The 21,868-nt window shown below is 34.8% G+C and overlaps 1 protein-coding gene across 1 annotated transcript in view; it reads right to left on the bottom strand.

Annotated features, from left to right (window-relative positions):
* Window positions 1-1,299: 1,299 nt before the first annotated feature.
* The window catches only part of LOC145332693 (uncharacterized), a 109,714-nt gene continuing 89,145 nt past the window's right edge, over window positions 1,300-21,868 (bottom strand). Inside the window, exons 39-45 of the mRNA XM_080177711.1 lie at window positions 21,272-21,340; window positions 20,812-20,890; window positions 20,233-20,325; window positions 18,781-18,844; window positions 17,163-17,277; window positions 16,085-16,180; window positions 1,300-1,686 (exon numbers count right to left, since the gene is read on the bottom strand). Of these exons, the coding sequence (XP_080033837.1) occupies window positions 1,678-1,686; window positions 16,085-16,180; window positions 17,163-17,277; window positions 18,781-18,844; window positions 20,233-20,325; window positions 20,812-20,890; window positions 21,272-21,340 (525 nt within the window). The 3' untranslated portion in view covers window positions 1,300-1,677. The remainder of the gene's footprint in view (window positions 1,687-16,084; window positions 16,181-17,162; window positions 17,278-18,780; window positions 18,845-20,232; window positions 20,326-20,811; window positions 20,891-21,271; window positions 21,341-21,868) is intronic.

Genomic DNA, 21,868 nt, shown 5'->3' with positions numbered 1-21,868 from the left:
GCATGATTATCTGGTCTTACGCTCTTTAGACAACCATCCCTTTGATTGCACGATCTTTATCTGTACGTCCTTGATGTACCTGGTAAAGAGTTGCGCCTGTTTTGGACTAAGGCATTCCCCCTGTTCTAACTATTTATGACTCGCACCCTGACATAGCAGCAGTAGAATACATTTTTAACGTCTTCAGTTTTGGCGTGGTGTTGAGCAGAAACTCGATCCTATCACCTTCCCGACAACTGGTGGATTCGCTACATGTTAAGCCAGGTTCGTGATACAAATTTTATAATTAACAAGGATGACAACATCCAAAAAAGCGAAGCACTGAAACGGTAGGACAAACGGAAATTAACACTTGTATAATGTCTGAACTGAATAATCCGAATATAAATGTATAAGAGTCGAAGCTAAATTGTAAGTAAATTTGTTGAAAAACTGCTTGATACAGGATAATGTTTATGGACATACCTATATTTTTAGGACTTGATTTTAGAGTTGCCTCATGAAAATTTGTTGTTATAAAAGTAAAAAAAAATCGAAATGTTTAAAATGGACGTACGGACATTCTGGTAATGTTTATAGAGTTGCTACGCTTTCTAAATCGCACCTAACTACTAAAGGAATCACCATGCACAGTTTGAAATCGATAGGACAATTCTAACATGCCTAAATTAACGTAAAAAGCTATTCATTACGGACGGACCGACCCTGATTTTGGAAAAGCATCGCTTTTAATAATGTGTATTCTTACCTGGTAAGAATACTGACTTAGAAAGATTCCAAGACAGCTAAGCGTCTTCTCTCCTACTCAAATTGTCCTTCGTTATACTTATGGATGTTGTCATCCTTGTTTTACAAAGTTTTAAACACCACAGTTCGTAGTTTGGAAACTTTACATAATATATTAAAACACTTTCAACATTATAATTCATTTTTTTTCGAAGCGAAGTTACTCTATAATTTATTTTGTCTGTCTGTCTGTTCGTCCGGAAGTTCATATTCAACTAACTAGGTACAACAAGCATTACGCTTTGGGATCATTATTATTCAATGGATTGTATAAAATCATATAAGCAAAATTCGGTTTTATGCAAAATTTTTCTGTATTGCCTAGAAACCGATTAAAATCCTCTTGATTAGAACCGATTCTCAGCCATACTATAAAATCATGTAGAACATAAAATTACAGAAAAATTTTCATAATTAATAAAAAAAGGTAAACTGGATTTAATCTTATATTCTTTATTTCAATATCTGCAGAAAGCTGCCTATAATACGATGCGATAAATTACTATTTATAAATTTTTGTATTCAATTTATTTCATTTTTTAATACTGGAAAACAATTAAAAAAATATCACATTACATTGAAACATAAATCTGAAACTTATAAGCACAAAATATAATCACAAAAATTAAGGCTCGGCAGCCACGTGTAAGCATACGTGAAATTTTCAATTTAAATTTTAAAATTCAGCTGAATGTCTAAACCTACTTCTAAACAGAAAATCCATCTTTTCAGAATTTATTTTTTTTGCACAAAAGCAGATTTTAATTTAAGGCTGAGGCGAGGCTGCCGAACCCTGAAAAAATATCATTCTAATGTACAATATATGTAGTTTATAAAATAAGGTATAACTCCATAAAATTTGAAAGAATTACTTCGTTTGATGAGGAAAGTTTACAAGTCCTAATAAAATTTGTAATATTATTATAACTTTAACTTTAACTCTATTATTGTTTTTCAAACAATTTGTTTTAATTTCTAAATAATGCTTTACGACTAAATGTTCCCAATTATACAAACCTTATTAAGATTCAATAAAAGTTCATAAATTTTCTATTCCAACGAATGAGAGAAGCTGTTTATCTATCTTTCTATAAATCTGTCTGTATGTATGTCTGTCTGTATGTCTATCTATCTATCTATTTATCTACCTATCTATCTGTGATGTATAGTCCCTTTCTTCCTGATTTGAGAGCAATGTATGTATTTTGTAATTTAGCTTTTAGTTCTTGTGTCAACCGTTTCGGAGCAAGACATTGCTCTGCAACTCGGCACGAACATAAAAGTGAATAGTTGCCATTATATTTAATATTATTATTGTATGTTTAACTCGTCTTGAATTAATACACTTTATTAGAATATTTAGCTGTTTGTTCTTGCTATTACTACACGTCATTTTGGCGCAGTAGTGTAGTACGAATCTATAGCTCAGATTTTCTTTTGACTGTATTATTTCTTTGCTTTGTTTTTATTCAGGATATTTTTGTGAGCGATGAAGTTGGACATTGCTCATTTCAGGAAGCTGTCTCCGGAGGAGAGGCTTGAGTACATCTTCGAGTCGATAGCCTCGTTGCAGGGTGATATAGTCTCGATGCAGGTTGATCTTGGGAATAAGCTGGATAATTTGACAGGGCGAGTGGAGCCGCTGGAGACGAAAGTTCAGGAGCTGACGGATAAGGTTGATACTAATAGTGCTGCGGTTACTGGACTGGCTACTCGGATGGACGATTTAGAAGATCGTCTTGATAAGGTGGTAGTGCCTAGTGTTGATAATGATATCAAAACTGAGAATGTGACAGTTGTGGATGAGTTTATGACTGGCCAGCAGCGAATTCTGGAAAAGATTGCTCAGCGGAATAGTTTGAATGACCAGCAGAATGGTTTGAATAACCAGCAGGATGGTTTGAATAACCAGCAGAATGATTTGAATAACCAGCAGGATGGTTTGAATAACCAGCAGAATAGTTTGAATAACTCTATGCCGTGGCAGAGGACGGCTGGAGGATCTGGAGGATCTGGAGGATCAGAGGAGAAGCCTAGATTGTTTGCTAGTGGTTCTCGAACTATTTTTGGTGGAATGCAAGATCATGAAGATAAGATCATAAAACTTTGGGAGTTGTCTAGGGTTGATGCTGTGGATAATATCTACAATGGAGTTCTCATGTGGTGGCCAGCCCTTTCTGAGGTTAAAGCGGAGGATTTTAATACGCTCAATTTTTTTGAAGCTGGACTGAGTGAATCGCAGGTTAGTTGGTGTAAATCTCTTGTTTATGTACCAGATAGATCTTTGTATGTTTCGCAGGGGGAGGAGAATGTTCATAGGTACAATGAAACGTGTGCTAAACTTGATGATCAGTTCAGAAAAAATGCGCCTGAATTTTTGGTTGACAATGATGTGATTTTCTTTGATGATTATTTGGAGAGGTTTTGGATGACTACTAGACGTTATCATATGACTAATCATCAAGTGTGTAAGGAAATTTTGTTTGAGAAGTGTGTGGGTGTAAGAACCGCTTGTGGTTATACACTAAAACCTGCTGATATGGAGAATAGACGATTAACATTAAAGGGGTACTTGTGTAAGATGCGAGAGACATTTTTACCACCCGACATGAAAAATGTGTGTAAAGATGCGTATTTGAGTGTTAAGCAACATGAGAATGATAAGATTGATGCATTTTTTGATAAGATACTATCTTTCTGGAAACGTGCGTATCCGAAACCAACTGATGATATGTTTATGGATTTCTATTCTCAAGTGTGTAATGTGATCTTATCTCCACTTTTGGCTAATCAGATGCGTCAATTTGCGTTGGATTTGGAGCGTGACGGACAAGTGCGAATAATAACGAAGTTTCGGACAGAGTTAATAGTTAAAGCACAACTGATTGTTAAAGGACTACAATTTAATCAAATTTCAGGGTCAATGGCTAGAGGATGTACAACAAACCAGATGGCTTTGGCTAAAACGATGGTTGGTGGCGTTGGTTCCAAGTCAAATCCTGTAACTATTGATCAGGTTAGTGATGAAGATAATTTGTCATATGAAATAAATCAATGTGAAATTGATTTAGCTGATGAATTTGGCGGACCAGCTGAACTTATTCCTTTAATTGGCGCAATTCAAGGTGGTTTTATTTGTTATTATTGTAACAGAAAAGGTCACATGATGAGGGATTGTTTTGATATTAGAGATAAAAAGTTGCCTAATCCTAAAGGAAAATACTTTTTGCGGTGGGGAAACAAGCCTTTTGTTCCTTATAAGACGGGGCAAAAGAGTTTTAAAAAGAATGAAAATAGTATTGATAAAAAGAAATTGGTTGGTGAAATTGAAGGAGAGGTGAATGAAGGGGAGGATACGAAGGAAGTGGCGTATGTCGATGGTTTAGGGGCACGTGATTATGAAGATGATCTTGTAGCGGAAGTCGAGGCATCATCATCATCATCATCGCCATTTATCTCTTCTTTCCAGAGCATAGGCCACGCACAATGGTTCTCCATTTATCTTTGAATTGGGCCTCAGTAGAGGCTTCACTGAAAGATGAAAAATTCTTTTTACTCAGTTCTTCAAGGAATTCCCTCCTCCAGGTTGTTTTTGGTCTACCTGGTTTCCTTTTTCCTGTGAAGGGGTCCCAAGTCAAGGCTTGATAGGTTAAATCATCATGCCCTTTCCTTAGAGTGTGCCCCAACCATCTCCATTTTCTCTGTTTTATTGTCAGTTTGATGTCTGACATATCACTGCGCTCTAAAAGCTCAGCATTTGTGATCTTGTTTGGCCAAAAGATCTTGTGGATTCTCCTAAGACATTTGTTGACATATGTCTGAAGCTTGGAGACCACTGCTGTGTTTAGGAACCAAGTTTCGGCCCCATACAGCAAAACAGACAGAACATTTGACTTGAAAAGTCTTAACTTGGTCTTTATGGAGATGTTGTTGGAATTCCAAATTTTATTCAAGCTGGCAAAGGCTGTTCTAGATTTGTTAATTCTAGCTTTAACATCTGTCAAAGTGCCTCCAGCTTCATCAATTTTACTTCCAAGATACTCAAAGCAGTTAACATCCTCAAGAATTTGATTTCCAATAGTTATTGGTTCTTGGGAGTTTGCATTTAATCTGAGTATTTTAGTTTTTGGAACATTTATTTCAAGTCCAACTTTCTTGGAAGTTTCAGCTATCATGTTAGTCCTTCTTTGCATTTGACTTCTATTGCTTGTTAACAAAGCAATATCATCAGCAAAGTCCAGATCTCCCAAATATTTGGAAGTCGAGGCATGGAATAATGCTATTATAGATGACATTTTGTGGTATTAATGTTTTGTATGTATTATGATCATTAAAACCTTATTCCATTTTCTACTTGTTACGCGGCATTGTTTTGATTTATGCGCATTGTAAATAAACAACAACAAAACGAAATTAATGATAAAGAGTGAACGAAGCAACTCTAATTTTGTGATAATTTATTTTGATGGTTTATTTTTGAATTATGAAAAGATAACATATTGTTTATAAACGTATATGAAATTATGAGATTATGTTATAATGGAAATCAAAATAATTAATTTAGTTTTTGATTATGTTTTGTTGAAATTAGAAAAATTCATTTTTGTTTCAGACTGTTGTGGAGTCTAACAGAGATACGAATAATAAAAAAGTGAAAATAAAAAACGAATTAGGAATACAATTTTGTAAAATTGCTATTGAAAGAATATTAAATTGAATTTAAAATTGAATTAAATTTGATAAAAATGTGAAATTAGATATTTAAAGTATTAAATTTTGATGAATTGTGGAAAATTGTTTTAAAAGTTGAGTCAGTTATTGTGGTTTTAAGTATTTAATTTTAAAACAATTATATTGCGATTTAGTAATGTTGATTCAGCAAAATTTTTTATGAAGTTTAGAATTTCATGAAGCAAAATTGTTATAATGCATTAGATATAATTGTGGAGTAGTCTCTCTCTATGAAGGAAGGGAGGGGTTGTCTCTCGGAGTTGGTATGCGCAAATATGGTGGAGCTGTCTCTTTTGTTTGAGGAGAAAAGGGGAGTGAATATATTTGCAAAGAAGTTTGCACTATCTCTCAGAGCTGGTATGCGCACATATGAATTATATATGGTGGAGCTGTCTCTTTTGTTTGAGGAGAAAAGGGGAGTGAATATATTTGCAAAGAGGTTTGCACTATCTCTCAGAGCTGGTATGCGCAAAATGGGGTGGTGTAGAGAGGTAGCTGCAATGATTATCAGGCGTGGGGCGTTCCATGCGCAGAAAGTTGAGATGCGCAGAAAAGCAGAGCTGCGCAGGAAGGTGCTCTCAGGTATGGAGATATATAGTTAGTTGAATTTCAACTTTTAAAACTTTCATACATCAAAGTAGTGTGCAGAAGATCAGTTGTTAATCTAATAATAATAGTTTTATTAGGTAATATTTTATTGAATTACAAAAGAATTGAATTTATGGTATTTAGAAAGATTAATTTGGTGATTGATTTTTGATTCATGTTATATTTCTTAATACAATTTCTTTTATTGAATGTGTTGCAAGTTTATTTTTTTCAGTGAAAACATTTAAATATGGCATCTAAAATAATTGTATTTTATTTTAGATTGGCCGAGAAGAGTATTTGTGGTGGTTGAGAAATACTGTCATCATTATTTATTTGATGGTGAGTTGTTAAGAATTTATTTTATGCTGTTACTATTTGATTAATATTATATATATTTGCTGCTCGGAAATTAGTTTTGTAAACAATTTGTTATATATATATATTAATACCGATATTAATTCTTAGTTAAAGTGATTTATCTATTAATTGGCATCTAAAATGTTTGTAATATTTTAGATTGGTCGGAGAGAAGTTTTGCTGATTGCGGATTAAGAGATATTTTTGGAACGTTTCTGTTGGCCGGAGAGAAGTTTTGTTGATTGTGGATTAAGAGATATTTTGGACGTTTTCTGTTGGTGGATGAAATTTTGTCGGTGAGTGATTTGTTTTATTCCGTTATTCTGTTATTTGTTGTAAACAGCTGGATAGTTATTTGATAGAAAATTGGATAGTTACAACCTCATAACTGCTGGTGTTGGTTAGATAGCTGTTTTATAAGTTTCATGAAGATTCTGAGATGGCGGCTGGAGCGGCTGAAGTCTACGTTCCAACGAAGATTGGTGGCATGGAAATCTTGACTTTAATTGACAGCGGCAATGCACGAGGCTGCCTGATATCTCAAGTGTTGGCTAGAAAGCTTGATTGTATAATTGAAGAGACGGATTCGAAAGCAACAGGCGTGCAGGGTTCCAGCATCAAGATTGATGGTGTTGTTCGAAATGTTGAATTTCAGATTGGAGGTCACAGTTTTCAAGAAGATTGCTTTGTTATTTCTGGCATGACTGTACCTATGAATCTAGGCAGTCATTGGCTGAACAAAAATCACGTGAAGACAATATTTGCCAAAGATGGCAACAGGATTGAGATGCATGGAATCAGTGTGAATTTGGTAGCTAAACGAAAAATTGTAGTGAAGAATTTGGTTCATACGGTTCTGTAGAAAATGGAGAAGGCAAGAACTAAGAAACCTGAGATTAATGTAGCTGAGTTGCAAGACCAAAAATGGATTTGTTCATTGAAAAATCGAATAGAAATTCCAGCATTAAGTACAGTGGTGGTAGAAGTTTCAACTAAGGGAAATATGCCTGAAGGACAGTTGTGTTATATAGCTCCTAGACAAGGTTACTGTAGCCGAAATAACTTGTTGATAAATGAAGGAATTACGGAGGTGGGAAAAAACGGTAAAATTATGACTAAAATTACGAATTTTGAAACTGTTAAGAAATCTGTTCCTGCTGGTACTTTGGTTGGAAATCTGTTTTTAGCGGAGAAGATAGCGATGTTGCAAGAGAACAGAGTTAAAGAAGATGTGTCAACAACATTAAAGAAGATTCGTTTTATTAAAGATAAATTGAAGTTGGATAAAGTTCCGTTTTTAAAAGATAATGTCTCTTTAAAAGGAAGAATAGTTGGTTTGTTTTTAAAGAATTTTAAGGCGTTATCGATTGACCCTACGGATATTGGATCTTGTACTTTGGAGGGGTATGACATTCAGTTAGTTCCTGGAGCTCAACCTTTCAAAAATAGAATGATTAGACTTAATCCTCATCATGCAGAGAAACTAAAAGAACAGATTGATTTATGGTTGGAAACAGATGTGATAGAAGAATGTAATTCACCGTTTAATTCTGGAATCTTTGCTGTTAAGAAGAAAGTGGGAAACACTAACGAGGTGAAAGTCAGGTTTGTCCTGGACTATCGCTCGTTAAATGAGATAACTGAGAAGATATGTTACCCTTTGCCTAACATTGGTGAGCTATTTGACAAACTTGGAGGAAAGAAGATTTTTACGTCTATTGACCTTACTTCGGCGTATAATTCAATGCACTTGAAGGAATCTGCCAGGAAATATACAGCATTTTGTTCTAATGGGCGGCAGTATTGCTTCAAGAGGCTACCGTTCGGATTGACCAATGCCCCAAGTGCATTTGTAAAATTGATGGATAGAGTAATGGATTTGAGTCCTGAATTAAGGGCATTTTGCCTAGTTTATTTGGACGATGTTCTTGTATATAGTATGAATGTGGAGGAACATCTGGAGCATCTGAATACATTACTACGAACATTTTGTGAAGCAGGCCTCAAGATTAATCTTGGAAAGTGTACATTGTTTGCAGAGGAAGTGAAATTTCTGGGTCATATTATAAATGAAGAAGGCATATTCATGGACAAAGCATATATTGAAAAGATTAAGAATTGGCCAGTACCTGAAACAGGTAAAGATATTCAAAGATTTACTGGTTTCATAAATTATTATGGTTCATATTTCAAGAATTTTTCTGATATTACGGCACCATTGAACAAATTTAGAAACAGTAGTAAAATAGAATGGGATGAAAAAAGTATGGAAGCTTTTACAAAGACTAGAGAATTGTTCTGTGAAGAAATAAGTAAATCATTTCCGGATTGGAGGATGGAGGCTGAACCATTTGTGTTGGATACAGATTGGTCTTCTACAGCTATGTCTGCAGTGTTAAGTCAAAAACAAAATGGTCAAGAGAAAATGATATCGTGTTGGTCACGTGTTTGTTCAACTCATGAAGCCAATTATGCAGCGCATAAAGGAGAATTATGTGCATTAGTGAATGCTGTTGAAAGATTTGAATGTTATTTGAGACACAAGAAGTTTATCGTGAGAACTGATTCAGCTGCACTGAAACATCTATCTACTTGGAGGCAGAACGGATATTTTGTTGGTCTCACCATAAGGTGGATAAACTTTTTATCCACCTTCAGTTATGAGGTTGTACATAGGCAGGGCAAGATGCATACTAATGTTGATATATTGTCACGTACTGCATTAGAGGATAATAAAGATAGGATATCTAAATTATCGACGGATGAACAAGGAGAGTTAATATTAGATACTGTATATCAATTAGAAGATCCTAAATTGTGTCTTATTGCAGGAATTGGAGCAGAGACGGCCAGTCAAATAGCGTCCAGATTGAAGGCGAGAGAATTCAGTCGTAGTCTGGAGAAGGATCCTGTTCTAGTTGAGGTGAGGAAATTCATTGTGAATAATGTCAAACCCACGTCCAGAGAATTGTCTCAAATGCCTTATCGTGGTAAACAAATATTAAGGTTTTTTGAACATTTGAGTTTTAAAGACGGTTTAATTATTTTGACTTCACCTATGCGGCTCCAGAAGGAATTTCAATTTATAGAACGGGTAGTGGTACCTATTGGAATGTACAATAAAGTTTTTTTGTTAGCCCATGCAGATGTTACAGCAGGACATAGGGGTTATTTGGAGACTTTGAGCAGGATTAATCGTCACTTCATTTTTCCCTATGTGTCTAAATATGTAGCGGCGGCAGTTGCAAATTGTGTCATTTGTTTGAATAGACGTAAAAAACCAAAACATAATCATAATATAGAATTTTCTCCTTTGGCTGGGGAGGCTATGGCAGAGTTGGCCATAGATGCTATAGGTCCTTTGAATGAGTGTGAATATAATGGAGTCATTTGTAAGCATATTTTAATAGTAGTTGACAGTTGTACTAGATATGTGTGGTTGTTTGCTATTGAAGATGTTAAAGCTGAAACAATTATTGAATGTTTGAAGTTTAATTTATTTTCTGTTTGGGGATTGTGCGAGAGAATCAGGACTGACAATGCACAAAGTTTCAAATCGAAAGTTTTTAGGGAGGTTTGTTTAAGGTTGGGAATTGAACAAATTTTTATCCCTCCCAGATCAGCTAATTCGAACTTTAGTGAAAGATACAACCAATCGGTGTATTCGTTTCTTAAGACTGATTTACGTTTTCAAGATGGAGATTGGGCTCATAAACTTAAAGCTACACAATTTTGTATGAACACTTCTTTTAATCGGAGGTTAGGATGTTCCCCGTTTTTCAAGATGTTCCTAAGAAACCCTAAACTTCCGCTTGACGCATTTGATCCTTTAACCCGCACGAAAATTAAACATATGAATTTTTCAGAGTTATTGGAGTGCCTTGACAGAAATTGGAGAACTGGACAAGAGAGGACTGAGAAGTATTTACAGGTAGAAAATACAGAAAGGATAGGTCGGCCGATAGCTATAAATTCCTATTGTTATATTTATTATGACGTCACAACGATTGGTGTAGCTCGTAAACTCTGTTCATTATGGGTGGGTCCGTGTCTAGTGACAAAAGTAATTTCTGACAGTTTGTTCGAGGTTCAACCCCTAGAAAAGTGTAGATTGAAAGATAAAGGGGTAAGAATTGTGCCAAGGGATAAAATATATGTTATTGAGAGTACTCTAGACTTGACTCCAGATGAAAAGATTGACTTAGTGATTACAGATGAGTTTTTCTCTGTGGACAATACCTTGAAAGTAAACTATGACTTTCCCAATACTTTAAGAAATTTATCTTGTTCAGGCGTTTCTGAAGAGGAGAATAGTTGTGGCGCTAGTCCAGAGGTGGTTGGAAGGCGGAAGGATGGACAGGTAACACCAGATTTTTTGGAGAAATCTTTTTTGGGTGTTGGGTTGTCACAGCAAAGGTCAAATGTATCTCAGGATAATGAAAATTTAGATGATTTAGTTGAGGATCTTAGTGATACTTCGGAAAGTACTCATATTTCTGACAGTGTAGATACGAATGATACAACTGACAAAACTAAGTTAGACTCTACATATTCTACTATTAGTAAAGATAGTGTAGATACGAATGATACAACTGGCAAAACTAAGTTAGACTCTACATATTCTACTATTAGTAAAGATAGTGTTTTTCATGGAGATTATGCGTCTGAAAATAGTTTAATTGACAACAGTTTGGGTGTAGAGGATATTAACATGGAATCTGCTAGAGAATTAGAGTCTCGAATGAGTATTTTAGAGGACACTTTTCCAAAACTTCAAAGTAAAATTGTAAACTTGGAGCAGAGAAGGGGAAGTGTTAAACGAGGTAGGGATGTTGAGGAGGATGAATTAGATAGATCATTAGATAATGCAAAATCGCAAAAAATGTCTGAAACTATTCCTGTGAAAGGTCGTCCTAAAGGTTCTACAAATGAAGTACAATTACAAAAATTGGATGAAGATAGACAGAATAGAGATAAAGATAGATTAGAACGTTATTCGGTAGCAGATGTAGTAACTCGGAACCTCGCAAAATTGATTAAAAAATAATATTTGTAATAATTTGTATAATATTTGCAGGAGAAGGGATTACCATGATAGCCGTCGGGAGCGTGATGACAAGCGAGGAGGCGGCGGTGGTGACAAACATGACCGGAATAGGCGAGATGGAGATCGTGGTATGCGAAAGAGGTCACCTGACACCTGTAGTTCAAAAAGTTCTGGACGTTCTGGACCAATACCTGTGAAGAAATCCAAGGATGATAGAGGAGTCAGGTATTTGGATATTTTGTTATTTGTTGTTGTGATGCAAACCTATTGTTGTATTATTGTTGGTGGTATGTATACGTCACAGGATCCACGGTTAGCGGCTTATGATTGTTCTCAAATAAGTGATGTTGAACTTAGATCAGCTGCCTGTTTGCATGATAGGATGGAACCGGTCAGATCTGTGGAATTACTGGGGTTAGCAGAAACCGATTTTATACTGTCGGAGGCTATTAGTTGTGAGGTTAGGCTAAAATTGGAGCGCTGGTTTTGCGGCACTGCGAGTCATGTGCACGTATTAGACGTGCCACATGAAAAACAGGTAGAGTTGAGTATGGATGAATGTAGAAGGGTTTTCCATTCTGGCAAGTATCAGCATGATGGTATTAGTTTCAAAGTGAACATAGATTTGCCAACTGTTCACAGTTTTACGGTTAATGGAACATTGTCACCTTTTTGGGATGTTGGTGGTGAAAATATCCAATGCAAGACACTGGGAGTATATGCGCATAACATGTGGTTCAACTTAGGTTTTGCTATTGGGACTTTGCATATATTAGTAAAAAATACTCCAGTTTTGATCAAGGGAAATGTTGTTATGGATTATGATAAAAAGACGATTGTGGCGAACTTTGAAGAAAATCATTTGTGGGCAACATCAACTTCACCTTACTTTCCGTATGTAGTACGAAAACCGGCCAGTAATTTTAAGGTAGTTTTTCAAGATACATTCAATTTAACTACGTGGAATGATCAACTTTTTGTTTCTAACTTGGAAAGGAATATTTTAGTTAAAGTTATGGGAACAGAGAAACTTACTTTGCAGCATCTGGATTTTAATATTTTTGTAACAGAATTGGAGGGTATCAAGTTTTTGGAGGAACCGAAGGCAGCTGTTAGAAGTTATTTTGGGGATTTGTTAAAACAGGAGGCCAGGTTTGATTTAAATGCTATGTTTTTAGCTAGTAGAGAAAGGAATGAGAGAATGTTGGAATTTTTTAGTATTTCTAGATGTGCTCAAACAGAAGTTAGATCAAATGTACAGTTGCATCATGGGTTCAGAATTATATACCTAGGAGAGATTGCTAAGTATGAGAAATGTACAGCGGTTGAAATTCCAGTAAAGTTAGGTGTGGATTATGGATGTGCAGTAGGACATTTGTTGGTGGAATATAAAGGTGAGACAGTTGGGATACAAGAATATAGTAGAATGATTGTTACAGAAGAGGACATAAAATTGTTGAATTGTTCGCAAAGTCCGGTATTTTTGAAGTTGACAGCTAATTTGTTCATTGGGAATCAGGGGCAGGGACTCGAAATTCTTCACATTGCCAATGAGAAATCTGAACACGTGGGACAAAAGATTTTTCTGAGTGATGAAAAGGTGTTTATTGCTGATTTTAATAAGACTATTAGATATCAGGGCTTAGAGGATTTTGAGGATTTTAATGGACAAGCTTCTAATTTGGATTTTGTTGATCATAAGTTGTCATTTTTCGAACAGGTTACAGGTTCTTGGTTTGGTTTAGAACATTTGTTTACAGATATACTACCATTGTTTGCTAAGTTTGTATTGATTGTTTTAATGTTGTTGTTGGGTATAATTCCCATGTTGGTAGTTTTGTATTGTTGTTGCTCATGGTGTTATAAAAAAAGATTTACTGAGGAAGAATTTAATGCTAGATTTTAAAATTCTTATGCTGAAATTTAATTATATTGTATTTTTGCAGGTTGGTTACGGCGGCAACAATGAATCAAAAGTTATTGAGCAACGAAGAAAATGGTCGCCACAAACAATCTGCGAATGAAGGAAATCAAGTCAAACCTGGTCTACCGGTATCTGCGTTGGTCAGCAACTCTGCATCCCGGCTGGTGTTGGTAATGTCGCGCGTCGAGCTGCCGACGTTGAGTGTGGGCAGATCGACGAGGAATGTGTTTTTGAGCAGTGAGGACATGCCACTTGCAGATTTAGCTCGTCTCATTGATAATGAACCAAGGTTTAAATTGAACTTAATAAACATGCTTTCATTGCAGTTAGAGATGGGGAGATGCATCAACTCAATAGACTGGGCTGTGGACAGGATCCCTATCTTCACCAGCCAGAACTCAAGACACTTAAACCTGATGGCGGCTGGTGAGCATTCTAAAGCTATAAACAGAAAGTTGTCCTGGAATGAGACAACTAGTTTGAATAAATTGAGTGCAACTATATTTCTCTCTAAGCTTGTTTGCGAGATGTTACCAAGTTTGGTGTTGCTTGCCAAGATTGAATACCTGGATGGAGATGAGAGAAAAAGCTGTCAAACGTTGGGAGAATTGTTACCCATAATCAAACATATGGGGGAACTAGAGGATTGGCATCAACTTTCAAAAATTGACGTCATACCTGCAGATGGTTGAATGAGTCTTCAGACGGTGCTGAGAACGGTGGGTAACAGCATTGATGTGCGGTTGAAAACGCAGGTTGTGTCAGCTATCCGGCTCCTGGCACATTGGAAAGACGTTGTGAATAAAGTCAGCTTTATTCTAAAGCAGATGCCATCTACAACTTTGTTCGAGTTACAAAAAGATTGGCTTGAAGGAAAGTCTGAACAGGATTTGAGTTCTAAAGTGTTTATTGACTCTATTCAGGTGAATGAATACATGAACTTATCGGTATTCATTCCCCGCATCCTTAATGTGAATTCGGTGAGTTTAATCACCAGTGGAGAGATGCCAGCTGAGATACGTTATGTTAGATTGGATGGACAAAGAGACATAATTGAAAATCTTGTGAGTGCTACATATACAGGTAGTTTGGTGAACGATAAAGTAGACGCCAGAGTTTTGACCTGGGAAATGCAGATGCGCTGCAAACGTCTCCGTCCGACTCTAGCCAAGCAGATATTGTTATGTGATCCAGATACTACTTTAGAGAATGTAGTAAAGGAACTTAGATTGGAGTTGGATGGAAAAGTTCATACAAGTTTGTTGACAACCAATCTTGAGTGGAAGTTTAATCCTGAACACAAAGTAAATGAGTGGTTTGAGGGGGATTTCAAGTTGGTTACTCGGTTTGGGGGTCCTGTTTGTGTTCAGCAGGATCAGCCTTTGGATCCGAACATTCCTGTTTGTCTGGACCTTGAATTGTCAGGTCAGCAATGGCGTGTTGATGAACAAGCGATGGAGGAAATGAGGATGGAGCACACGCCTGGAATATTGATGATGCTTGATAAATTTGGAGAGGAGGTTAGTCGTAAGCATCAAAAGATTTTGGATAATCAGGAGGAGGCTGATAACGTTGCAACCTCGATTTCAGTTGCGGTTAATAGCGGATTTGCAAGATGTTTACATATGCTTGGTGATACTGAGGCAAGGATGCCTCAAGACGGCTTGTGTGATGAGACCGCAAAACTTGGAGTGAATGATGATGAAGCTACCATGCCTATGGACATTGAAGAATCTGGCAAGAAAAGCAGAGCGTCTGGAAAAAGAAAGTAATAATTATAGTTTACTGTGTATTAATTCATATTTATTTTATTTTATGTATTAAATATTGCTGAGGCAGTAGTAGTCTCGAAAAGGTTTAAAATTAATGCTTTATAATGCCATGTTTAAATCTGATGGTTATATGTTAATCAGTGTTTTTATATCATGCATTTATAATATGTTAATCAATGCATTCTAATGTTTGTATGTTAATCAATGCATTATATGTTAATCAATGCATTTTTAATGATTATATGTTAATCAATGTTTTTTTTATAAAAAATATTTAAAAGAAAAAAAAAACACATAAAGAAAAAAAGGAATATAAAAAAAACACAAAAGAGTTCTAAGGAACCAAAATAATAAAAAAAAATGATTATGAAGTGCTTAATGATCTGAAAATAAAATAAAAAAAAATAAAAAAATATGGCAGGTGTCATACCAGATCAATTATTATCTATTTTAATAGGCATTCAATGCTACTTATAATATATATAATAATTAACATGTAACAAACATATTGTTATATTCAATCTGAAATATTACAGTTTCGAAATCCATGTGCATGTTAAAGCCAGGGAGAAATGTGATGTATAGTCCCTTTCTTCCTGATTTGAGAGCAATGTATGTATTTTGTAATTTAGCTTTTAGTTCTTGTGTCAACCGTTTCGGAGCAAGACATTGCTCTGCAACTCGGCACGAACATAAAAGTGAATAGTTGCCATTATATTTAATATTATTATTGTATGTTTAACTCGTCTTGAATTAAAACACTTTATTAGAATATTTAGCTGTTTGTTCTTGCTATTACTACACGTCATATCCATCAATATAACCACCTGCCTTTTCTGCCTGTCTATCTATCTATCTATCTATGAATATAACCACCTGAATTATAAATTTAGGCTTGATAAGGAACCCCATCCACTGAGTGAGATGATTGCCTGGCTTGTCGTGTAGCCCAGTAAACGTGTACATGTAAACCTTAATAAAAGAAAACAAGAATGACATAAAAACATAAAATCCAAGCTCTCAAATAAAATCGTAGAACAAACGATTATAAACTGATAGATGTCTTTATTTTGGGGAAGCATCATATGAGTCCTAGTCTATCTATCTATCTATACCTAAACCCTGTCTAACTCTTCCGGTTCTAAGAGTACAGACTGCGAGGCTAGTGGTTGTCCTTCTGTCTGTCCATCTATCTATCTGTCTATCTATCTATCTGTCTATCTGTCTATCTGTCTTTCTGTCTATCTGTCTATCTGTCTATCTATCAGTCTATCTGTACCTAACCCTGTCTCCCTCTTCCTGTTCCAGGAGTACAGACTGCGAGGCCATGCTATTTTTGTGGTTGTCCGTCTGTTTGTCTGTCTGTCTGTCTATTCAACTATTTATCTATGCCTGAACCCTGTCTCCCTCTTCTAGTTGTAGTAGGACTGAGTGCGAGGCTATGCTATTCTTGTGTTTGTCTGTCTGTCTGTATATCTATCTATCTGTACCTGAACCCTGTCACCCTCTTCTAATTCCAGAAGAACACACTGCGAGGCCATGATATTCTTGTGGTTGTCCGTCTGTCTGTCTGTCTATCTGTCTATCTTCTATCTATCTAGATATCTATCTAGATATCTATCTATCTAGATATCTATCTTTCTATCTATCTATATTTCTGTCTATATGTCTATCTGTCTGTCTATCTGTCTATATGTCTATCTGTCTATCTATCTATCTGTACCTGAACCCTGTCACCCTCTTCTAATTCCAGAAGAACACACTGCGAGGCCATGATATTCTTGTGGTGGTCCGTCTGTCTGTCTGTCTATCTGTCTATCTTCTATCTATCTATCTATCTATCTAGATATCTAGATATCTATCTTTCTATCTATCTATATTTCTGTCTATATGTCTATCTGTTTGTCTATATGTCTATCTGTCTGTCTCTGTCTGTCTATCTATCTATCTGTACCTGAACCCTGTCTCCCTCTTCTAGTTCCAGAAGAACAGACTGCGAGGCCATGCTATTCTTGTGATTGTCTGTGTGGTTCTGGTCAAACAAAGTCGCTACCTCGGTACCATTCTTTCTAAATTGCAATAGGATTTTATCTTGGGCTGTTTATTATACTAATCCACTAGGTTAACAACTTTGGTGACTTTTATTGAATTTTGATTGGCTGGTTCATTACGTTGAGTGTTCCTGGGATCTTAAGGTACAAGACTATAAACATTTAATCGATGATAAACAAAATGATAAACAGGCGGATAGACATACTTATAGAGTTGACTGACATACAAGTTAGAAATACAGGAAAACCTGATAGATAGACTTACAGATAGACAGACAGATCGATACCGACAAACATATAGATAGATGGACAGATAGATAGACAGATAGATAGACAGACATATAGATTGACAAATAAACAGACATACATACAGATAGAATATTAGATAGATAGACAGACAGATAGACATATTTATAGTCAGAAATTTAGATAGACAGGCAGATAAATAGACATAAAGATAGATAGACAGACATATAAATAGACAGATAGACACACAAATAGATAGACATAAACTATTAAACATAGACAGATATACAGTTAGACAGACAGATAGATAGATAGGTAGACATCCGATTGATAGAAAGTTAAATAATTACACAGATTGATAGATATATAGACAAATATAAACAGGCGGATAGACATACATACAGAGTAGACAGACATACAAGTTAGATATACAGGAAAACCTGATAGAAAGACTTACAGATAGACAGACAGATCAATACCGACAGACATATAGATTGACAAATAAACAGACATACATACAGATAGAATATTAGATAGATAGACAGACAGATAGACATATTGATAGACAGACAGATAAATAGACAGACTGATAGATAGACACACATATATATAGACAGATAAACAGACATATAAATAAACAGATAGACAGACATATAAATAGACAGATAGACAGACATATAGACAGACAGATAGAAAGACATCAAATTGATAGAAAGTTAAATAATTACACTGATTGATATAGATATATAGACAAATAAAAAGAAAGATAGACAAACAGATAGAAAGTTATACAGTTAGACAGACAGATAGATAGGCAGATCGATACGGACATAAAGACAGATTAAAAGAAAGTTAGATAGATAGGCAGACAGATAGAGATATTGATAGACAGAAAGATAGATAGACAGACATATAAATAGACAGATAGACAAACAGATAGATAGACATAAACATAGACAGATATACAGTTATATAGACAGATAGAAAGTTGAATAGAAAGACAGATAGACAGATTAAAAGAAAGTTAGATAGATAGACAGACAGATAGACACATTGATAGATAGATAGACAGACATATAAATAGACAGATAGACACATAGATATATAGACATAAACATAGATAGATATACAGTTAGACAGACAGATAGATAGACATCCGATTGATAGAAAGTTAAATAATTACACTGATTGGTAGATATATAGACAAATAGATAGACAGACAGATAGAAAGTTGAATAGAAAAACAGATAGCTAGATATTTGAATAAAAAACTACCTTATTGCAAGAAGAGCCTTCTTCATATCTAATGTACAAACATTCAAATTAAACAAATAACAGCCTAAAACATAAAAAAATCATCAGATTTATTACAACAGCACAAACAATGTTGTTTACCCTCGATACTCTTTTTTTAAAGCGAAGCTTTTCTATAATTAGGGTCGGTCCGTCCGTCCGTCCGAGATAGATAGCCTTTATTCGTTAATTTAGGCATGTTATAATTGTCCTATCGATTTCAAACTTTGCATGATGATTCCTGTAGTATTTAGGTACGATTTAGAAAGCGTAGCAACTCTATAATCATTATCAGAATATCCGTACGTCCATTTTAAACATGTTGATTTTTCTACTTTTTTAACAAAAAATTTTTATGTGTTCTTATTATTCTCTTATACTTTTATATTCTGATTATTCAGTTCAGACACTATACAAGTGTTAATGTACGTTTGTCCTACCGTTTCAGTGCTTCGCTTTTATGGATGTTGTAATCCTTGTTTATTTATGACCTATTCTACCCATGGATCCTAAGGGATATGGCAATGGACGATAAAACGGTGTAAACTTCCAATTTTTAAAACTTAATAATTCTAAAAATAATAAAAGCGAAGCTTCCCTAAAAATAAGAATTGGATGGACTGTGAATTATCTATACTAGTACCCAAAATATTTATTCTAGTACCCAAAATATTTATACTAGTACCCAAAATATTTATACTAGTACCCAAAATATTTATACTGGTACCCAAAATATTTATACTAGTACCCAAAATATTTATACTAGTACCCAAAATATTTATACTGGTACCCAAAATATTTATACTAGTACCCAAAATATTTATACTAGTACCAAAAATATTTATACTAGTACCCAAAATATTTATACTAGAACCCAAAATAATTATACTAGTACCCAAAATATTTATACTAGTACCCAAAATATTTATACTAGTACCCAAAATCTTTAAACGTGCCCTCTCATTCGTTAGCCTAGAAACTTTGGACACTTTGAAATATTGATTGGTTGGTTTAAACAAGTAAGGTCTAAACTTTTCCACCTATAAGTTTAGTGTACAGAATTCCATTTGTTATTTATTTGAGGGTTTATATTTTTAAAGTATCCGTTGACTTATCCTTTAAGACAATTTTAAACATCGTCATTCAAGAAATGGATAATATAACACGGAGGGGATATTGGGCTTTCCTTACACTAGTCTCCAAAGTTTTAAAACAATGTTTTCGTATTGGGTGGATCATCAACTTTGAGGACTTTAATGAATTTTGATTGGTTGGTTCATTAAGTTCAGTGTACAAACGTTTCAACAACTAATTGTAATCTGAGAAGGGGAATTTTTTGAGAATGTACATCAATTTATCAGTCATTGTCTTATCCCTTTAGATCTCTGATCATATAGAGTCCATTAGCCTATCCTGTTATTGGTAACTGTATACCTGGAATGGAGACCAGGAAAATGCCAGACTTGGAATCAAAACAGGATCCAGAGTTCAGGGAGCAGCCACTGAAGGTCAAATATTCTTCTCCACCTAGACAGAAAGACGAATTAGTCTGGTGAATGGATAGATATATAGATAAATAGATTAGTTAGATAGACAGATAAGATAGATTTGTTAGATGGATAGAAATGTAGAGAAATAGTAAGGAAGTAAAAGTATTTTTTTCTAGTTGAAGGACATAAGTCAAGAAGTTTGAAACCTTTATTTTACCCCACCTCAAAATTTGAAAAGTACATTAGAGTACCTGACAACCCTAAAAAAAAGCTTGGACTTCAACTGGGATCTAAAGGGATAAATTGATGTACATCCCTAATGATAATACACAAAATTACCGCTTCTTAAGATTACAATTCGGGGTTAAAACGTTTGGACACTCAACTTAATAACAATCAAAATTCAATGAAAGTCACCAAAATGGTTAAGCCAACAAATAATATAAAATTTTGGGGACTAGTGTAATAAACAGCCCAAAGTCCCCTCCCAACTCCCTGTGACGTCTCTGAAAAGAATGTCTACCTTGATTATATGGTTCGTCCCTGTAAGCGTTGAAATAAACAGAATGTTGATTACAAGCAAGCCTGGCTAGGTCAATAACCTAAAATAATGGATATGTTATTACTTGGATGTTGCGCAAGATTTTTATGTACTCTTGCAGCTGGCTAAAATAACGATTCCCCCATTAATAAAATAAGGAGGCCAGTGCCCGATAGAAATTTTTAGGTAAAGCACCGACCTTTTTTTTATTTTTGTGCTTCCCTACAATCAGACTTTGTCATCCTTGTCTAGCTTATTAATTTTAGACACAATGCAAGAGTTATTGTTTATTTGAACTCCGCTTTTATGGATGTTGTCATCTTTGTTCTTCCTAAAACTAAATCTAAATCTAAAGCAAATGGTCGACTACCCTCCCTCCCCCCTCAAGTGCCCCTAGAGGTTTCTAGTAATACTAAACCTAAATAATAAATCTAAGTAATACCTGTTTGTTAAGATTACTAACTAAAATTCTGTCCTTCTCGCCATTTTCCAAATTTCTTTCCAACTCTTTCTAAATTCATAAAATTGTATCATTAATTATCAAAAGAAAAGCTTTTTCAATATGACTTAGAAACCGTTTAATATCCACTATTGAAACTGTTTCTCAGCAATACTGAAAAATCTTGTATTGAATAGTATAATATTCAATTTTCTGCGATAAAAAAAATAAAAATCATAAAATCAATTCCAGTTTTGTTATCCTGGCCCTTCTGAAAAAAACCTGGTTTTAATCTTATAATTTTTCATATTAATATCCGCGGAAAATTGCAAATAATTGTTATGTCCATTTGATTTTTTAGCTATTTATTATTGAAGCTTTTCTTTAACTAGGATCGGTCTTTCTGTCTGTCTGTAACTGATAGCTATAATCGTTAATTCAGATATGTTAAAATTGTCATATAGATTTCAAACTTTCTTGTAAGTTGGGTACAATTTAGAAAGCACAGCAACTCAACATATATGCAGTACAAGAAATTAATTATGTCTAATCCATTTTTTTTAGCTTTTGTGATAACATTTTATTAATTTATCTTTATTT

Source organism: Acartia tonsa, chromosome 11, assembly GCF_053477335.1.
Source record: "Acartia tonsa isolate MP-2025a chromosome 11, ASM5347733v1, whole genome shotgun sequence".
NCBI lineage: Eukaryota > Metazoa > Arthropoda > Copepoda > Calanoida > Acartiidae > Acartia > Acartia tonsa.
The sequence above is the reverse complement of the archived record's forward strand: the minus strand, read 5'-3'. Positions and strand labels throughout refer to the sequence as shown.